Genomic DNA, 20,547 nt, shown 5'->3' with positions numbered 1-20,547 from the left:
AAAATATAAACACACACACACACACACACACACACATATATATATATATATAAACATACATATATATGACTGTATAGGGCATAAACCAGTAGTATAAAATCCCAGTGAGTCTATATAACCAGTAAAACATTTTTTTCCATTCAAAAATCACAGAAAGATCATCTCTACATTCTGAATTGATCATACACAAAACATACATGTGCCAAGGACCAAGAGTTAAAATGATGCATACACAGAGGTGGTAAAACACACTAGCTAATGTCTGTAATTCAGTCATAACAGTCATGGGTCTCTAATGCCCTGTGGCACCCAAAAGCAGTTTATCCAAACCCACCTACAATTACAATCCTCCCATAGGGTTCTTTAGAAGATCAAATGTGTGTAAAGCACTCAGAACTACACACAGTACATACCAGGTGCTCAACAAACAGTACCTGTTGTTACTGGATATGCCATAATAGTGGCCAGCAGAAGCAAATGAGCAATAAGTCAGCAATTTACTGAATATATGGAAAAATTCAAATTTTTTCAAAACAAAACAATGGTAAACGTTTGACAAAAAGAAACTAAAAATCTAGATGATATATGAATAGGAAAAGAGGTGATGCCAATCTTGAAAATCCCTGCCACAAGAACCTCTTAGCAGAGCATTCAGACACACCATGAGGCCCCAACCTTGCTGTTCTGTTAATGGACCCAAGGAGAAGTTGCTCGTTAACATTTATATGGTCTGGTGGGACTTCTTTTTTAAGATTCATTTGTTTGTTTGAGAGAGAGCTAGCAAGCACGAGCAGCGGAGAGGGGCAGAGGGAGAAGGAGAAGCAAACTCCCCACTGATTAGGGAGCCTGACACAGGACTTGATCCCAAGACCCCAGGATTATGACCTGAACGAAAGGCAGATGCTTAACTGACTGAGCCACCCAGGCATATTGATGTGTTCTTTTATTGGCAAAGGTCATCAAGTATAATGCTTGAGATTTGCTCTGAAAATATCAACTACCATTGCAATTTTAAAAAAGAAAGCAGATTTTAAAAGGACAAATACACAAGCCAGAAAAAGAAACACCTTCTAACCTGAAGAGAGGTAATATTCTTTGTCTCAGTCATTTTCCTCTTAGGAATGACTGTAAAGAAAGAATTAGGGGTGCCTGGTGTCTCAGTTGGTTCAGCGACTGCCTTCGGCTTGGGTCATGATCTCAGGGTCCTGCGACTGAGTCCTACATTGGGCTCTCTGCTCAGTGGAGAGCCTGCCTCTCCCTCTCTCTCTGCCTGCCACTCGCCCTGCTTGTGCTCTCTCCTTCTTTCTCTGTCAAATAAATAAATAAAATCTTAAAAAAAGAAAAAAAAGAATTAGAAATCTTAAGGCAAAGATGATGTAAAAGACTTTCATTATAGTGTTGTGTATATTAATTGAAAATCTGAAACAATTTAAATGACAAATTAAGAAAATAAATGATTCCACCATTTGGTGAAACATTAGGTTAAACCATATGAAACTGTGATAGTCAACCAAAGTTTGGACCTACAAAAACAGTGCTTTCATAAAATCTAACCTAATACAGACTTGAAAAATGGTATTTTTCTAAGACTAAGCAACAGCATGAACAATGTTCTAAATGTTCTGTAAATCACGTGAGGAATGATGTGGATTATCATATACAGAAAAATATATCGAAATGTTGACAGTTACGGAGGGGTAGAATTACCAGTGATTTTACATTTCTTTTTTTTTTTTTTTAATGGCTTCCAAGTTTAAGCCCAATGTGGGGCTTGAACTCAAACCCTGAGATCAAGACCTGAGTCAAGATCAAGAGTCAGACACTCAAGAAACTGAGCCACCCAGGTGCCCCAAGGTTTTACATTTCTCTGTGCTTTTTTCTATTTGCCAAAATATGTTCTAGGAGAAAATGTTACGTAACCAGAAAAAATATGGAGTAAGTTAAAAAATAAATACATGGGGGAAAATCCATACTTTCATGATTGTTAAAAGAGCATAAAGTAACAAGCAAGAGAGGAACAGAAATACTAAATTCCCACTTTTCTTCAGTATTCCTCCACTTCACAGAGTGAAAAAATACAATACAAAGAGAGTTGCAAACTAACCACAATAAAGTTATCATTTCAGAGACTCCAGACACTTCCATCAGTGAATCACACAACCTGACAGAAAGAGTAAAGTCTATCAAGAAACAGCCCTGTAGGGGCGCCTGGGTGGCTCAGTGGGTTAATGCCTCTGCCTTCAGCTCAGGTCATGATCTCAGGATCCTGAGATCGAGCCCCACGTCGGGCTCTCTGCTCAGCAGGGAGCCTGCTTCCCCTCCCCCCCCATCTCTCTGCCTGCCTCTCTGCTTCCTTGTGATTTGTCTGTCAAATAAATAAATAAAATCTTAAAAAAAAAAAAAGAAAAGAAAAGAAACAGTCCTGTAAATAAGAAATAGAAAGGAGGTGGATTTATAGTAGAATGAGTCAATGAGATCCAAAGAACGCTGGAACCAAAGGGAGGAGTCTGGGGCCCTGTGAAAATCTATGTACTTTGTCCTGGGCAATACTTTATCAACATTCTGCTCAAACACACAGAAATACACAATGCCACATACCTGGCTGGTGAAGCCAATGTGCTACAAGATAGAACAGAGACTCAGAAGCTCATCGAAATTGGCACAACCTCATTATTAAATATAGAAAAGATATACACAAAGACTTCTTATCTAAGGGATTAGTTGTCATTTACCTTGAAAGTATGATGTAACAAGTTACATCTGCTTGGCTAGTTAATAAGGTGAGATTGTTTTGTCTTTGTAATCTCTTAGAGGATTGCCTGTGATGCATGTCATGTCCTGGTTCAATGCTTATTCGGTAATAAAAGTGTTTTCTTTCTCTACTATCTTTGTGGAGAGCTCTTGGGAGATTTTGTTTGTAATTATATTTCCCCAGCAATAGTGCCTAGAGGACTATTTTTAATGGGGTGATCAGGAAAGACCTAAGAAGGCGCCCATTAAATTGAGATCTGATTAAGAAGGAACCAGCAGGGACAACTCGGGAAAAAGCATTCTGGCAGAGGCCACTGGAGAGGCAGCACAATGGAAAGATAAAGTGGGGATTCCCAGAAGTCCAAGTGCAGGCAGAGGCTGGGAACCTGGATTGAACTCTAATAGCAATGCAAACTGGTGCCAAGGGGATGCACATTGGAGACCTTAAAAAGCTGAGTTTAGAATTGAGGTTTAGAAGAATCCTTCTGGTTTGAAAGGACAAAAATGGAACCACAGAGAAGTCAGGAGATGCTTCAGTAGCAAAGAGGGTAATGACCAAAGCAGACAGAAGCTGTCCAGCTCAGGATGTTTCAGAGGAAGACTACAGGACTTGATGATGGACATGTGGAAGTGAGGGAAAGACTGAGTTGCCCCTCTGCCACTCTAAAAATATCCAAAAATGGCCACGCAGGGTGATGTGGGGTCTAAGAAATATTCCATACCAGAAGCCATTGAAAAGGAACATCTAGCCCAGAGACAAGCAGGCTACAAATAGACAAAACCACTGTCTTCATGTATTTGAAGGGCTTCAGTAACGTCATCGGCAACATCTACCCCATTGTTCATGTGACAGTTATTGGTGCATTTGTCTGTCTCTCCACTAATCTGCAAGCTTCCCAGGGGCCGAAATCATCTATTATCTTCGTATCTCCATCTTCTACACTGTGGACAGGCACTATAAAAGACACTCATTCTCCCCCAGGATGCAGGCTTGCTGTCTATTCTTAGTTTTTACCTGGATGTAAGCTCTCTTCTCAATCCAGACCCTCCCGTTTCAGGGCTGCTGCCAGCCCATCCTGGCACTTGCCCTACAGGGCAGAGGCAAACCCCAAGTTCTCCTCACTTACATCAAGCGTAAGAATTGGATTTCTCCCCACAGAACAGATGTTCTGGGTTGGATTTGATTTCCTATTTGTTTATACTCTGGAAACTAAAAGACATGAGCTCTAGCAATATCTCAGGGTAAGAATTCAGCATCAGGAACATGATTAAACCCTGCTGCTCACATAGCTGTCCCCTACCTGGTAGAGACATCTGAAAGAAACACAGTTTTTACCATCCTTGTCTCCTCTGTACTGCCTGTCCCTGTCCCCCAACCCCAGAGGGGTTCTGGGCTACTCTGACTTCAGACCTTTCTCTGCAACCCCATTTAATTAAAAATATTTAAATAGAAATAATTTTTGACAATTCAGGATTACTCTAAAAGCTGGGCACATGGTTTTAAAATGTGAAGGAAAGATACCAAAAAGAACCAATAAACAATTTAGAGAACAATATAATAATTTAGGAACACACGAACCCTATCAGTGTGGCAGGCAGAACAATGGCCTGCCCAAATATGTCTGTGTCCTAATCCCTGGAATCTGTGAATATGTTACCTCGAACTGCAAATGGATGTAAATTGGTTGCAGAGAAAAACAGGTTAAAATGACCTTGAGGGGTCTGGGTGGCCCAATCGGTTAAGCCTCTGCCTTTCGGGGCACCTGGGTGGCTCAGTGGGTTGGGCCTCTGCCTTTGGCTCAGGTCGTGGTCCCAGGGTCCTGGGATCAAGCCCCGCATCGGGCTCTCTGCTCAGCGGGGAGCCTGCTTCCCCCTCTCTCTCTGCCTACTTGTGATCTCTGTCAAATGAATAAATAAAATATTAAAAAAAAAAAAAAAAAGCCTCTGCTTTTGGCTCAGGTCATGATCTCACAGTTCGTGGAACTGAGCCACGCATCAGGCTCCCTGCCTAAGCATGGAGACTGCTTTTCCCCCTCCCTCTGCCATTCTTCCCTGCTCATGCCTCTCTCTCAAATAAATAAATAAAATCGTTTTAAAAAATTAAAATTTAAAAAAAAATAAAAAGACCTTGAATTGAAGAGATTATATTGGACCAGGGTAAGAGAGAGGCAAAAGAGGAGGTGAGAATGATGGGATGTGACAGCTTGAGTTCCCTTGCTGGGATCCAGGATTGCCATGATCCAGGAATGGAGGGTTCTCTAGAAGCTATAAAAGACATGGAAATGAGTTGCCCTTTAGAGTCTCAAGAAAGGTACATAGCCCTGCCATCACCTTGATTTTAGTCCAGTGAGACCAGTGTTGGGCTTCTAATCTACAGAAATGCAAAGCAATAAATTTGCATTGTTCTAAGCCACTAAGTTTGTAGTAATTTGTTAGAGCTGCGATAAGAAATTAATACAAATAGAATATTAAACAAATCTCAAAACCTGTACTGCCTATCCAGCAAGATACAAAAACTATTAATCAAATTATAAGCAATACTTATTTACTTCTTTATTTCTTTTCTGTATTTTCCATAAGGAACATTGTTAACTTCAGAATTAGAAAAAAAAATTTTTTAAATAGTGGAAACAGCTTTGCCATTAATGCATATTTTTCTTTTCTTTTTCTTCTGGAGAGTGAGAGCAAGAGAGAGAGAGAGACAGGGAGGGGCAAAAGAAAAGGAAGAGAGAGAAGCTCAACCAGACTTCCCATTCAGCTCGGAGCCTAATCCCACAACCCCGAGATCATAACCTGAGCTAAAACCAAGAGTCAGACATTCAACCCACCGAGCCACCCAGGCACCCCAATGCATATCTTATTTTTTTAAATTTTTTTTTAAATTTATTTGACAGAGATCACAAACAGGCAGAGAGGCAGGCAGAGAGAGAGAGAGAGGAAGGGAAGCAGGCTCCCTGCTGAGCAGAGAACCCGATGCGGGGCTCGATCCCAGGACCCTGGAATCATGACCTGAGCCGAAGGCAGAGGCTTTAACCCACTGAGCCACCCAGGCGCCCCTGCATATCTTACTTTTAAAAGGACGATAATATTTATACTCTTAGATCTCAGAAAATAAGAGAAAAGAGTACAGAATTTTAATGAATGGAATCTGAATAATCCAAGAAGAAGTAATGTAAAACTGAAAGAAAACCTGGGTCAAATAAGCTAAACAGATGTTTTCTACACACAACGGTCTTATAATTTCTTTAATTCTAACAACTTACTATCAATGAATCAACTCCTATTTAATTTTTAATTTTTATTCTTTTTTAAAGATTTTACTTATTTATTTGAGAGAGACAGTGAGCATGCACACAGGGAGGGGCAGAGGGAGAAGCAGCCTCCCCACTGAGCAGGGACCCAACGTGGGGCTCGATGTGGCTCTCTTCCTGGGCCCTGGGATCATGACTTAACGACTGAGCCACCCAGGTGCCCCTATTTTTTCACTTGATCTTAGCCAAAAAGGCCGAGAAGCAATGGCGCCCCTATTTTTTAAAGATTCTTTTTTTTTTTTAAAGATTTTATTTATTTATTTGACAGAGAGAGAGATCACAAATAGGCAGAGAGACAGATAGAGAGAGAGATGAGGAGAAGCAGGCTCCCTGCCGAGCAGAGAGCCCCATGCGGGACTCGATCCCAGGCCCCTGGGATCATGACCTGAGCCGAAGGCAGAGGCTCAACCCACTGAGCCACCCAGGCGCCCCTTTTTTAAAGATTCTTAACTAATCTCTATACCCAAGGTGAGGCTCAAACTTACAACCCCAGGATCAAGAGTCACATGCTTTACTAACTGGGCCAGTCAGGCATCCCAAAACAACTCCTATTTAACTACAACTTCCCCAAGAGTCTCAATCCAAGCAGAAAAGTTTTTCTCTTTTGAAGGAACAAGAGATGCAGCTATTCCAGCCCTAACAAAGACACCTGGAGACGCAAGACAATAGGCACAGCAAAAAGTGAAGCAGGTAGCACCTGAAACAAGAGACCCAGACATAAAGTTTAACTTCACAAAATGGTCTTGAAAAAATTTCACAGCTCTCTGTAAATAAAAATCAAACTTATTAAATTACTTCACTAACAACAACAACAAAAATAACAAGAAAAATGGAATGCAAACACTGAGCTTTTTTGGTATAATTTCTCTAAAAACATCCAGAATCCATGCAAGCTGGACCACTAGACTGAAAAGATGCTCACCTGGGCTTCAGACCTGAGGCCCTTTAACAACTCCCAAACATACACAGAATCAGAGATGGAGAGCTGGAAGAAGTTGCACACTCACCTGGCCAAATGCCCCCTTTCAGGCAGATTGTGTGTAATCTTATTCTTGTTTAATAGGATAGGCAACTAGGCCCAGACAGGCTAAGTATAGTCTTAGACAACAGACTCTTATCTAGACCCTGTCTCTGACTTTTGTCTCTCCCTACTCCAATTCCACCACTCCAGGCCCACACCTCCAATGGCTCCCCATTCCTGTGAACACTCAATGCACACTCCCAACCTGGCAAAGAAGGTCTTTCCCAACTTCCTGTGAACACTCAGGCTCCAAATACAGTGCTCACTTGTCCCTGCCTGGCTTCTTCCACAGTCTTCACCCATCTGTGACATTTCATTCAATCTGCCTTATCTCCCCTATAAAAATTCAATCCATCCTTCCAAGATCCATGTCAACCATCTCTCGCTACTCAAAGCTTCGCCAGACCTCAGCAATATGCTATGATCTTTCCCATCACACCTCTCAATAACTTTCTTTTTAAAAATATTGCTTTGGAATTACTTGTATACTTGTTTTTTTTTTTTAAGATTTTATTTATTTATTTGACAGACGGAGATCCACAAGCAGGCAGAGAGACAGGCAGGGGTGGGGGGTGGGGCAGGAACAGGCTCCCTGCTGAGCAGAGAGCCCAATGTGGGGCTCAATCCCAGGACCCCGGGCTCATGACCTGAGCCAAAAGCAGAGGCTTTAACCCACTGAGTCACCCAGGTGCCTCTACTTGTATACTTATCTTCCACTCACTGCAGACAGGACTGTGTCCCCTTCATCCTGTATCCACTGCACCCTACATGTTGCAGAAACTTAACTATTTAGTGGAACTAAAGAGGCTGGTGTCACAGGGATTTAGTGGGATGAGAAGGAAAGGAAAAAGAAAGAGGGCCACTAGAACCTAGCCTTCCTACTATAAGGTTTAACTATGTTGTGACATTTGTCATATAATCAGTATTGGGCACAGTGCTGGCATGCAATTGGCACTGAACAAATATTTGCTGCATCATCAAATGAATGGAGATGGAAGAACAGTCAAATGAAGTCAGGTAGAGTATACAGTCACACCCTCACAATCCTTAATATAGCCAGAGTTATACAACCAATAAAAATGACACAACTAGTGAAGAACGCAAGACAGAAACCAAATGGTAAAGGGTCCCTTTACCTTAAGGGTAATCCAATCCTGGATTTACCCAGGAAAGCCTGGCACTGGGTCCAGGCTCTGATGCAAAATGCCCTTGGAAATTGGGACTCTTGTGGGGAAAAGAAAAGAAAAGAAAAAGTAAAGACTTGAACTTAAGTCCTTTAGCAGTCATCACATGTCAGATAAGGGAGAATCAGTTCTAGTGGGGGCTGGTCTCCAGATACTAAGAGCTAACAGTCATTGGGCATTTATCACATGCAAGGTGCTGGTTTGTATGATCCCAACTAATCTTCACAACACTGCACTGAGTGGATATTATTTGTTATCTCCATTCTAAGGATAAAAATATTGAGACACAGAGAGGTCACAGTCCTAATGCAGAATAAAGCAGTAAACTATATTTTTAAAAAATGAAAAAAAAACTACTTTTTTTTCCTTCAGAATTTGACAATAAACAAGTTTGTTATTCTTAGGGGGTAGAGAGGAGTAGATCCTGTCATTATAAAAGGTCATTAAGTTCAAAATCTGACAGAGATGGCCAAGGTTACTCCCACTTATAAAAAGGACCCAGAGGGGCTCTGGGCAACACTTTGAGGAGATCAATAAGTCAATGGGAAGAAGCAACAAAGGTAACTTGCTTAGGCTTTGCTAAGAACTCTTGGCAATATTTTAATCCAAGGGTATTAAAAGAGAAAGACCATGGCACCTGGGTGGCTCAGTCAGTTAAGCATCCAACTTTTCAGCTCACATCTTTATCTCAGGGTCATGAGTTCAAGCCCCAATGTGGAGCCTACTTAAAAAAGAGAGAGAGAGAGAGACCACAAGGTGAATTTAGACTGCCAAGGAAAGGAAATGCCACACCAAGGAGAAAACAAGATGCCCTCACAAGTCTGGATGACTGGGCAGAAAACTGCAGATGTAAAGTCAAACACAACAGTGTTTGGTAAGGTATATAGGTCAAAATAAAGCTACTATAATAGCATTACAAGCTGGCTAATTAAACGATTTTTTTCTTAAGAGTACAACTTTTGTTATCTGAAACTTCTGGGAATAGTTCTTCAGGAAAAACAAAATTCCCTGAGAACTAGAGGCTTTAAGTATTAGTGACAGTGTTTTGTTAAATCCATTTTTGTCTTTCTCAAATGTACCGCCCCCATGGAGAACACCGAATAGAAGCTAACCTTTTCTAAGTGACTCAGAGCTATCACAATAAACAAAGGTGACTGTGACAAGGTGGGCAGGGAGCTGCAGATGCAAGTGGAACAGCATCTACTCCTACAAGCAGTCCTGGATGGGAGTTTCACGAGAGATGCTCGTGCTTGGCTTTGTGACCAGTTAACATAGCTTTCTACAACATCCAACACCTAGCACTATATGTGCCCTTATACACAATGCATGAGTCTCCATGTCTTGAGCCCTGCTCATGTGCCTGGCAGGGTACAACACAGACAAATGCATGTCTCCGATTCCTGACATTGTTTCAAAAGGCAATGATCAGGGTAGCTGCATGGAGTTGGGAGGTTGTGATTTTCACTCCAACTCTGCCACTTCTTACCTAGGTGACCCAAGATAACTGACAAAACCTACCTGAACATCTCTAACTTTGTATTTCCTTCTGTAAAATGTGGACAAAACACCAACTGTGTGTACATATGGAAATCTGCAGAATCTTGCCAATGTCTTAAAACTATGCCAATATTGGCAAGTCATCTCCCTCAAGCCTCACATAGAAGAAGATGATCAGATAGCTTTTTGCAATGTCTGCTCTAGCATTAAAATCCTATGATCCAAAAACTTCCTCCTCTAGTCATGAGAAAATAACGGGACTTGGGTTTAACTTCCTGCCATAAAGCAACTAGGAAAATGGACAGATACATGAAACGACTAATTTCAGATCCTAAACAAGTAGCACAGGTCTATGATACATGAGAGACAGAGGAAATGATATGAGCCCTATCCTATGACTGCCCGAAGACACATCTCAGACCACAGAATAGGAAAAGGCATTCCAGGCAGATCATGATGGTCGAAGTGGAGGAGACAGAAATAAGAGTACAGGAAGTCAAAAGCAGTTGGAAATTCTGAAGAGACAACAAAAAAATCCCCAGAAATCGAAACAGAATTCCTCTAAGTCTTTGATGAATCCTAAGACGTATGGTGATATTCCATGAAGCTGGAAAAGAACAACCAGGGAACAGTGAGCTAAAAGGCTCCCAGAGTTCACGCAGAGCTGAGGCATGTCTGCGTGACTCCCAGCAAGAGCTGGGAGGGTTTTTTTTGTTTCTTTTTTGAGATTTTATTTATTTACTTGACAGCGAGAGAGATCACAAGTAGGCAGAGAGGCAGGCAGAGATAGAGGAGGAAGCAGGCTCCCTGCTGAGCAGAGAGCCCGATGCAGGGCTCGATCCCGGGACCCTGAGATCATGACCTGAGCTGAAGGCAGCGGCTTAACCCACTGAGCCACCCAGGCGCCCCCTTAAAGGCCTTTCTTAAAAACTCCCAGCTCTTGGGGCGCCTGGGTGGCTCAGTGGGTTAAGCCTCTGCCTTCGGCTCAGGTCATGATCTTGGGGTCCCGGGATCGAGTCCTGCATCAGGCTCTCTGCTCAGCAGGGAGCCTGCTTCCTCCTCTCTCTCTCTGCCTGCCTCTCTGCCTACTTGTGATCTCTGTCTGTCAAATAAATAAATAAAAAATCTTAAAAAAAAATAAAAATAAAGAAAGGCCTTAAAGCATTCAGTAGAGACCTCAAAGGGGCCATACCTTAGCAGTGGAGTTAAACTATCCTTGTAGCAAGAGCTACTATAGACTTGCCCTAACAATATTTTAAAATTAGCTTTGTAATACATGCAGAAAAGGCATTTGAAAAAATTCCACACTGCTTCATGATAAAAACATTCAACAAACTAGATATAGAAGGGAATGGGGGCACCTGTGGCTCAGCTGATTAAGCGTCTCAACTCTTGACTGTGGCTTAGGTCATAATCTTGGGGTCCTGAGATCAAGCCCCGTGACAGGCTCCACACTGGGTGTGGAGTCCGCTTAAGATTTTCCTTCTCTCTCTCCCTCTGCCCCTATCCACCCTCTAAAAAAAGGCACCCTCTAAAGTACTCCTGGGTGGCTCAGTTGGTTAAGCATCTGCGCTCAGCTCAGGTCATGATCCCAGGGTCTTGGGATTGAGCCCCAGGTCAGGCTCCCTGCTCAGCCATGAGTCTGCTTCTTCCTCTACCTCTCCCCCCCATGCATGTGCATACTCTCTCTCTAAAATAAATAAAATCTTAAAAAAAAGAAAGAGAGAGAGAGAGAGAAATAGAAGGGAACTTCCTCAACTTGATAAAGGGCATCTATAAAAAACTCACAACTAACATTATACTTTCTGGTAAAAAGCTGAAAGTTGCCCCCTGCCCCCAATCAGGAACAAGACAAAGATGTCCACTCTCACCATTATATCCAGTATTGTTCTGGAGGTTCTAGCCAGGACGATGAGAAAAGAAAATTAAATAAAAGGCATTCGGTTTGGAAAAGAAAAAGTAAAACTATATTTGCAGATGACATAATCTTGCATATAGAAAAACCTAAAAAAGTATTAGAACTAAAAAAACAAGTTGGGCAAGGTTGCAGGATACAAGATCAATATAATACAAAAATCAATGGCAATTAGGGTTTCAGTTTTACAAGATGAAAATTCTGAAGAGGGATGGCAGTGATGGTAGTAAAACATTACGAGTGTATTCACCGATACCATTTACTTTTGCTTCTTGGCACTTGTTAGCATTTTCAATCATATTTACTTACAGTTTTTTGTTTAATGCTTGTCTACCTCCATGACAACTCCATGACAGCGAGACTACATCTACTCATTCATCCCTCTAATGGGCCCCTCCAACGCCTGGCAAACAGCAAGCACTAAAAGACTTATTATATAAATGAATGAATGAACAAATGTCACACTCGTTTGCTTTTATAATGGTACAGATAGACCTGGCTGCCCTGAATCCAGCTTTTCAGCCCTGCTTTACACATAGAAACGTTCAGGAAAAGAGAATAGCTTCAGCAGCAAAGATAGAGCCTCTCAGAACTAAGTGAGTAAATGCAAGTGAGATTTGAGGATTTTTGTCTCAACTCTGTTCTTATCACATAAATGAAAGTAGTGTTCTGGCCAGCTTGGCAATGTTCACAAAAGGCCAAGCCTTTTTCCAAAATGCCAAGATACACAAGAGAAGCAATAGAAAAACAAGTGTATAAATAATGAGGAAAATGAAGTACACAGACACATTTCAGCAATTTAAATCAAGGATGGGAATGGCTGCTGGTGTGTGGGACTGGAGGTAACCACATCTCTTCTAGGTGCAAAGAGCAAACACAGACAGCATAACATAAAATCGGCAGTAAAGAGTCAAAAATAGAACATTTCTGCCCTCTGGGGGAGCAAACAGCTAGTGACACATCAATTCTGAGAATCTCTAAAGGCATGGGGATAAACAATGTGGCCATAATAATCTTCTTAATGCACATAACTCATGGCCCTGAAATATTCAAGGGCTCTTCCCTGTCTCATCAATACAACCCAAACTCTGAGTCTGGGACTACGTATGAGGCCACCTGCTTTCTTCTCACTCTCATCTACACTCGTCCCTTTAAATATACTGTATTTCTGCCAAACCCTATTACTGCTGTTCCTCATTTTACTCTGTTTTGTTTTCTGTTCTATCTGAAATGGCCTTCCCTTGCCAACCACTCTTGGCATTTACAAATGTCCATGCCCATCAATTCTAGGCCTTTGTTATTAAAAATTTCAGCTGAGGGCGCCTGGGTGGCTCAGTGGGTTAAGCCGCTGCCTTCAACTCAGGTCATGATCTCAGGGTCCTGGGATCGAGTCCCGCATCGGGCTCTCTGCTCAGCAGGGAGCCTGCTTCCCTCTCTCTCTCTGCCTGCCTCTCCATCTACTTGTGATCTCTCTCTGTCAAATAAATAAATAAAATCTTTAAAAAAAAAAAATAAAAATTTCAGCTGAAAGTAACCTCCCAGCAAGTAGGCACAATACTTCCACCTTCTTAGAGCATGTTTCACTTTTTTACCTTTATTACTTTTTCACTAACTGTCAAGAGCCACAGAGAAAAGGTTTGGAAAAACCCAAAGAAAATGATCTGTACCTCCCATTCCCATGCCAGCAAAGCACAAAATGGCTAAATATCTTCTCAGGGGAGTTTTCTGAAAAGCCATATGGTCCCCCACCACTTCCTTTATGGACAGACAGCTGGCCAGTCTCCCACCTATCACTGTTTCTAGTTATCATAAATTAATTGAGGGTCAGAATTGTGTGCACACCTAGTAGACCCAACTCTTTTTTTTTTTTTTTTTTAAGATTTTATTTATTTGACAGACAGAGATCACAAGTAGGCAGAGAGGCAGGCAGAGAGAGAGGAGGAAGCAGGCTCCCTGCTGAGCAGAAAGCCGGATGCGGGGCTCGATCCCAGGATCCTGGGATCATGACCTGAACCGAAGGTAGAGGCTTTAACCCACTGAGCCCCTAGACCCAACTCTTGAAAGAAAGAGATGAAGAGCAAACACAGGTAGAAGCCAGTATCCAAGCAATGGTACTGCAAGTGTGAAGAGAAACCTGAATTCAAGCTTCCGCATACCAGAAAACAAGAGCACAATATCATATGGCCAATTCCACCTTGTAGGTTTATTTAATTCGTTATTGAACATAGCCAACCATGGTCAAATATCATTATCTTAGAATCAAAAGAATAAGGTCCCCTTTTATGTTTACAGAGTTAGCACGAAAAAGTAAATAAAATCCAACAACATGAAACTACATATAAATGCACACAAGATGTCTTGCTGATGCTATCCACCATAACTAAGTAGAGTCCTCTGAAAACAGCTGGGCAGTAAAGGTCAAGACCCACCCTCCATTTAGCAGAAGAATGTGAACCAGAAGAAGACAAAATTCTAGATATACAAACATGCTGTTTTGCAAGGAAAAATCTAGACCGCCTAAACAGAGAAATGCTTAATTAGGATCTATCAACATAAAATAAGACATCCAGACATTAACATAATAAATATGGGCTATTTTTGATAAAAGGAAAAAAGTGAACATAGCTAAAGACGAAAAAGGAGATCTAAGAAATTAAAATACTAATGCATTAAGTGTTATGGGCTGAATTGTGTCCCCCCAAAATTCATATATTGAATTCCTCATCCCCAGGTACCTCAGAATGTGACTATATTTGGACATAGGGTTTTTAAGTTAACACAAGGTAAAAAGGATGGGCCAGTTCTAGAAATCTGACTAGTGTTTTTGTAACAGAAGATTAGGATACAGACAGGCACAGAGGGAAGACTATGTGAAGACACAGGAAGACAGCTATCTACAAGCCAAAGAGAAAGGCTTCAAAAGAAACCAGCAACGCTGACACATTCTTCTTGGATTTCTAGCATCTAGGACTATGAGAAAATAAATTTCGGCTATTTAAGTTGTTGTGGTACTTTGTTACAGCAGCCCTAGCAACCTAATACAGTTACTGTGGCATGATTATAGGTAAAGATTTCTTCTTATTCCGATTTCTTCTTAAAGTATTTTAGAGCTGGGGTGCCTGGGTGGCTCAGTGCATTAAGCCTCTGCCTTCAACTGAGGTCATGATCTCAGGGTCCTGGGATGGAGCACTGCATTGGGCTCTCTGCTCAGCAGGGAGCCTGCTTCCCGTTCTCTCTCTCCCTGTCTCTCTGCCTGCTTGTGATCTCAGTCAAATAAATAAATAAAATCTTTAAAAAAGAAAAAAGTATTTTAGAGCTGCTTTAACAACAATGGTTCTAGCATCATGAATTCCCTCTACTGACGCTAATTTTCTCTACCCTTACTCTTTAGATGGTTGTTTTTAACATGGCTTCACAAAGGAAACGGAGTGAGGATGGAAATTTTCAACTTCGCGATGCTGGAAAAAAATGCCAATACCATGATTTTTTAACTCCATGGCAAACCACTCTAAAGGAGTAGATAACCAAGAACTCCACAAAGACTACTACCCTGAGCATCAGAACGTATGTTCCTCCAATTAGAGATCAGAGTTAACCAGCTCATCTTCTGGAGCATGTCTGTCCACCAAGGAGGTTCTGGCCTGTCCCTAATGCTGCAGTGCCATTTAAACACCACATCGAGTTAGTAAGACACCTCGAGATTCTGGCATTGTAACTGAAGAAAAGAGAGCATACTGTAGGACATGGAAAAAGATTCTGATCAAAGCCTCCTGCGGGTAGGAAAATGAGTGGGAGGGCAAGGAATGCTGCCTACTTTTCAATTCTGCCAGGAACTCTCTATGTCCCAGGGTTGAGGGTCCATTACTATGTATAGACAGGTCACCAATATCCTAGACACAGAGGAGTATCATCAGGCAGATCCAGGGGCAGCTTGACAGGGGCAGCTCAGTAACATTCTGAAGAGAGATGAGAAGAATGAAGACAGATGAGAAGAGCAGAACAAGACTAGCAGGCAGAATCAGAGAATGGAAGCTGACCATACATGGAGATTCCACTGTAGACAAGATTCTCTTCTCTATTTCTCTCCTCTCACCTTTCTCCCAGAGAGAGAGGGCTGAGGGCTGTGTGGGATAGGATCTCGAGGAATACAGATGATATCCTCAGGGTGGCCCACAATCCTGGGGGTATTAGGGCTGAGGTTCCAGTCTTAGGGGCGGCATAACAGGAAAAGGTCAAAGCTCAGAGATGAATCAGAGACTTGACATTAAGGAGTCTTGTGTTTGACTATCTGAACATGGCAGGGGGCTGATCACCAGACCTGTGACATAAGATTAGATGGGCTACTTGTAGCAAGTCTGACTTGATGCTGATCACCTGAACAATCTCATTAATGCTGTTTCTTATTGATCTGCCCTATCTAGTGCATACTAATTAACAGTAGGTGCTCAACAAATGTTTCCTAAATCAAAGAGTAAATTAATTAAAGGAAAAGTAAAATTTACACAGCCTGGGATCAGATTGGGTGAGTGGAGTAAGGAAACACCACTGTGACATGTAGGTAGACAAAGACAGGGAAAGGAATATTGTTAATGTGCCCCAAGTGCCATAAAAGCACATCAAGACTGCCTGAGTTACCAATGTCTGAACTGAGATGTCAGGTCTAGCTCAGAAAACTGAGCCGTCCTCAGCTCGAGCCTATCTGGACCAAGCCCCACTCAGCCCTCTACCTTCTCTCTGGAAAAAAAGAATAGGGGGAAAAAAAAAAACAACCCAGAAACAAATAAATGAGAAAGAGAGGTTTTTCTTTTTTCTTTTTTTTTTTTTTAAACATTTCTTTTTTTTTTTTAAGATTTTACTTATTTATTTGACAGAGAGAGATCACAAGTAGATGGAGAGAGAGGCAGGCAGAGAGAGAGAGAGGGAAGCAGGCTCCCTGCCGAGCAGAGAGCCCGATGCGGGACTCGATCCCAGGACCCTGAGCCGAAGGCAGCGGCTTAACCCACTGAGCCACCCAGGCACCCGAGAAAGAGAGGTTTTTCAACACTCGTCTCCCTACTTAAGTCCCCACCTTCATTATCCTGGTGGGTACTCAGAAATTCCTTTACTCTTAAGAACCTCAAGAATACTTCCCTAGGAATTCTGAGGGCTTATTGTCAATTGTTTTAAAGTAGCAGAATGTTGCGCGCCTGCGTGGCTCAGTGGGTTAAGCCGCTGCCTTCAGCTCAGGTCATGATCTCAGAGTCCTGGGATCGAGTCCCACATCGGGCTCTCTGCTCAGCGGAGAGCCTGCTTCCCTCTCTCTCTCTCTCTGCCTGCCTCTCCATCTACTTGTGATTTCTCTCTGTCAAATAAATAAACAAAATCTTTAAAAGAAAAAATAAATAAAGTAGCAGAATGTAATAAACAGCCATATATCATAGGACTAAGTAGTAACAATGAGGGGCGCCTGGGTGCTTCAGTCCTTAAGCGTCTCCCTTTGGCTCAGGTTAGGGTCCTGGGATCGAGCCCCACGTCTGGCTCCCTGCTCTGCCAGAGGCCTGATTCTCCCTCTCCCATTCCTCCTGTTCGTGTTCTCTCTCTTGCTCTCTGTCAAATAAATAAATAAATAAAATCTTAAAAAAAAATAAGTAGTGAACAATGATCCCTAGCATAATGAAGTCTCAAGACCCCAGGTGAGGATAAGAGGAAACCACCACATATATCTGATGGAATCAGCCATCTACAGAAGCCTTCCCTAAGACAGAAATTATTTCAGGGTCCCCAAGACCACCCACGCATACATGGTTATACTTGTAGCTAAATTACATTGTATGACAGTGAATTTGTCAGCAAGAGAAAAAGACAAGTGGACTCTGAAGAAACCTGTGCATGGGCTTCCTCCTGTTCTCTCCCTCCTGTGAAGGTATACACTGAGCATGCTCCCTTCTACAGCAGCAATGTAGTAACATGTATGCTATGATTGTACCTAGGGAAGTCCTTTAGAGACATAGCATCCAAGGATTTTATTGACAGACACAGGCAATGTCTGCCTAGCAGCCATCAAAATTCCAGTTTCCCAAGAGGAAAGCAGATAATTATATTGTTTGTTCAGAGTCTAGGCTCAATGAACCATCCTTATCAGTTAGAAAATGGAGGAAACAGTTCAAGTATCAAGTTCCCAGATGTGAGCCAAGGGCCAACCTTGCAAGCAATCCCTTCTGAAGACTAGCTAGCTCTGTTAACTCTCTTCTAAAGTGATTTGTAAATGTTACCAATGATATTGACCTCCCAAACTAAGAGATAGTAATGGGGAGCTGCCAACCTAAAAGCTATATTAACTTGTAAAATACACCATAATCTTGAGGACAGTAAACTGCTATTGTAAGATACAAAGCTAACAATGTTACAATTATGGAATGTTCTTGTGAGGACATGGGAGAAAGCTGAAGAAGGCCAGTTGTGCTTAAGGTGCATTTCTCAGAGTTACTGGGTAAGAAAGGGTGCCCTACTAGAGCCACAGGACTGTATTCGCCCAATTCCCTACAATCTCTGCTATTCCCAAGTCCAGCAAGCAAACTTCTGATATGCTTTTTAGCCCTCCTACTAAGAAAAGAATGTGCTAACTAGCTGGCATGAATTTGATTTGATAAGTTAGCACTGCAGTCCATTAGTTAGGCTCATCCAATGATAACAGTTCTTAATCATGGGTCATCTTGGACTCATGGGTCATTTTGTTGATCTTCAAAATACTCTTAACATAATACTGTCCTTGTATTCTGCAGGAGAAAGCAAAGGTCAGACTGGGGAACTAATCTACCCAGAGTCACACTAATGTAAGCAAATGATACAGGATTTAAAGTGAGGTATTCCTATCTCCAGAAATCATATACTTTCCCTTCTTTTGAATTCCTCCTTCAATTAGAAGTTAGGTTGGCATCAATCTCCCAGGACCTGCTCACCCTGCAGTTAAGTGAGAAATCAGATTTAAGAATCCACAAAGCCAAGGACACTATGCCAGAGAGCCTAACACAGCATTTCAACATCAACCCTCACCAGAGCCACAAAACTCTTTTTTTTAATATATATATTTTATTTCTTTATTTGACAGAGAGTGAGAGTGCGCACAGCAGGGGTGCAGCAACAGAGGGAGAGGGAGAAGCAAGCTCCCCACCAAGCTGGGAGCCCCAGGCAGGGCTCAATCCCAGGACCCTGGGATAATGACCCAAAGAGAAGGCAGACACTTAACCATCTGAGCTACCCAGACGCCCCCACAAAACTACTCTTAACTGCCCCTAGACAGGTCTCCGGTCTCTACCCTTTTCTCCTACTCTTAGACAACAGATCTCTTTTCACCTGCCAGAAACTGTATGAAAAAAGAATCCCATCCTTGGGCGCCTGGGTGGTGCAGTCGATTGAGCAGCCGGCTCCCGATTTCAGCTCCAAACTGGATCTCAGGATCGTGAAATCCAGCCCAGCACCGGAGTCCCCTTAAGACTCTTCTTCCTCTGCCCCTCTCCATCGTGCACACGCACGTGTACGCGCGCTCTCCCAAATGAAAGAAAGAAAGAGAGGAAGGAAGGAAGATCACCCCTACAGTGCTACATACTATAATGAGTCCCATCACACGACGGTGGGGGAAGAAAGCTTACTTCTACTGTTCACCTATCTACAGGAGACACTTTATGCTTGAATCCACGTACTTCTCAAGAATCACTTCATTTCACCCATAAGGAAACAGGGCTCTAAGAGTTGAAGTAACTTGCCTAAGAGTACAAATAATGACAGGGCAGGGACCAAACATGTCTGACTAAAATCTGTTCTCTCCACCATCCAAGCGACACTTTTGAGTTTCCTTTCACCTTTCTCCCAAGGCAAAGATTCCTCCGGTATAAGTTCCCCTTCCTCCTCTGAAGCAATCCTGAGTTCAATTCTCTGCCAATGACAGTTCATTCCCCCTTCCCTACCAATGTCCCTTCTTCGAAACACAATCTTTTCCCCAGTCTGACGCCCCCTCTAGATTCACAGAAAAACGCAGATTTGCATTTCAGAAAGCGATGTCAGATGTACTATTTCATTTGCCCTTCACAACAGTGTGAAGCGGGCAAAGTAGGTAAGCACCCCCATTTTATGAGAACAGCATGTCTCCAAGGTCTCGGAATAAAAAGCAAAGAAGTCGGGAGCAGAGCCCCAGGTTTCGACTCCGGTCCTCCGTCGTTCCCACCACTGCTTCTCCCTGCCTGTCGCCCCCGCCCCTGCTGCATCACAAGGTGCCCCCTCGGCTCAAAGCCCGGCCTGTAGCTCACGTCCCTCCCACGCCACCCACCCGCAAAGTCCCCACCTGCTCTTGTCCACTCCTCGCCTAAACCAACACCATTATGCCCCTCTCTTCACCAGCGCCCTCCGCCCACGGGCCTCCTCACCGCCCCAACCCCGGCTCCCTCCGCTCATGTACCCCTTCCTGTCGCAGGTAGCTCTAGAGCACCTCTGGCCTTCCACAGATCCTCGCCCTGCCTACCCGCTTCGCCATCCCATACCCCTTCTCCTGTCAGCCCGCGGCCCGAGCGGCCAAGACTACCTTCTCCAAAGATGCCGGTCTCTGCACGGCCAGGGAGCGGGCCAATGACAGGACTGTGTTGAAATAGAAGCCCCGCGAGGTGCTGGAGCCCGAGCCGCCGCCGCTGCTGCCGCCGCCCCCTCCCCGGGCCGCGGCCGCCGCCATCATCGAGCGCGCGGCGGCGCTGCCCGCGGGCTTCCCCCACCCGGCCTGCAAGCGCCAGAGCTCACGGCGCACGCGCGGCGGCAGCCGACCTCCCCGGCACGTGACCTCTGTTGTCGACACTGGCTGGGGCGTGGCCGTGGGACGATTCCACCTCTGGAGGGGCGAGAGAA

General features: G+C 43.2%; 1 protein-coding gene across 1 annotated transcript in view; it reads right to left on the bottom strand.

Moving 5' to 3' along the window:
• The window catches only part of PI4KA (phosphatidylinositol 4-kinase alpha), a 115,182-nt gene extending 94,756 nt beyond the window's left edge, over nt 1-20,426 (bottom strand). The window contains exon 1 of the mRNA XM_059140278.1: nt 20,234-20,426. Coding sequence (XP_058996261.1) covers nt 20,234-20,380 — 147 coding nt within the window. The 5' untranslated portion in view covers nt 20,381-20,426. The remainder of the gene's footprint in view (nt 1-20,233) is intronic.
• Nucleotides 20,427-20,547: the final 121 nt, after the last annotated feature.

The sequence above is a fragment of the Mustela lutreola genome, chromosome 11 (assembly GCF_030435805.1).
Source record: "Mustela lutreola isolate mMusLut2 chromosome 11, mMusLut2.pri, whole genome shotgun sequence".
Taxonomy (NCBI): domain Eukaryota; kingdom Metazoa; phylum Chordata; class Mammalia; order Carnivora; family Mustelidae; genus Mustela; species Mustela lutreola.
This window is presented reverse-complemented; position numbering and strand designations above follow the sequence as displayed.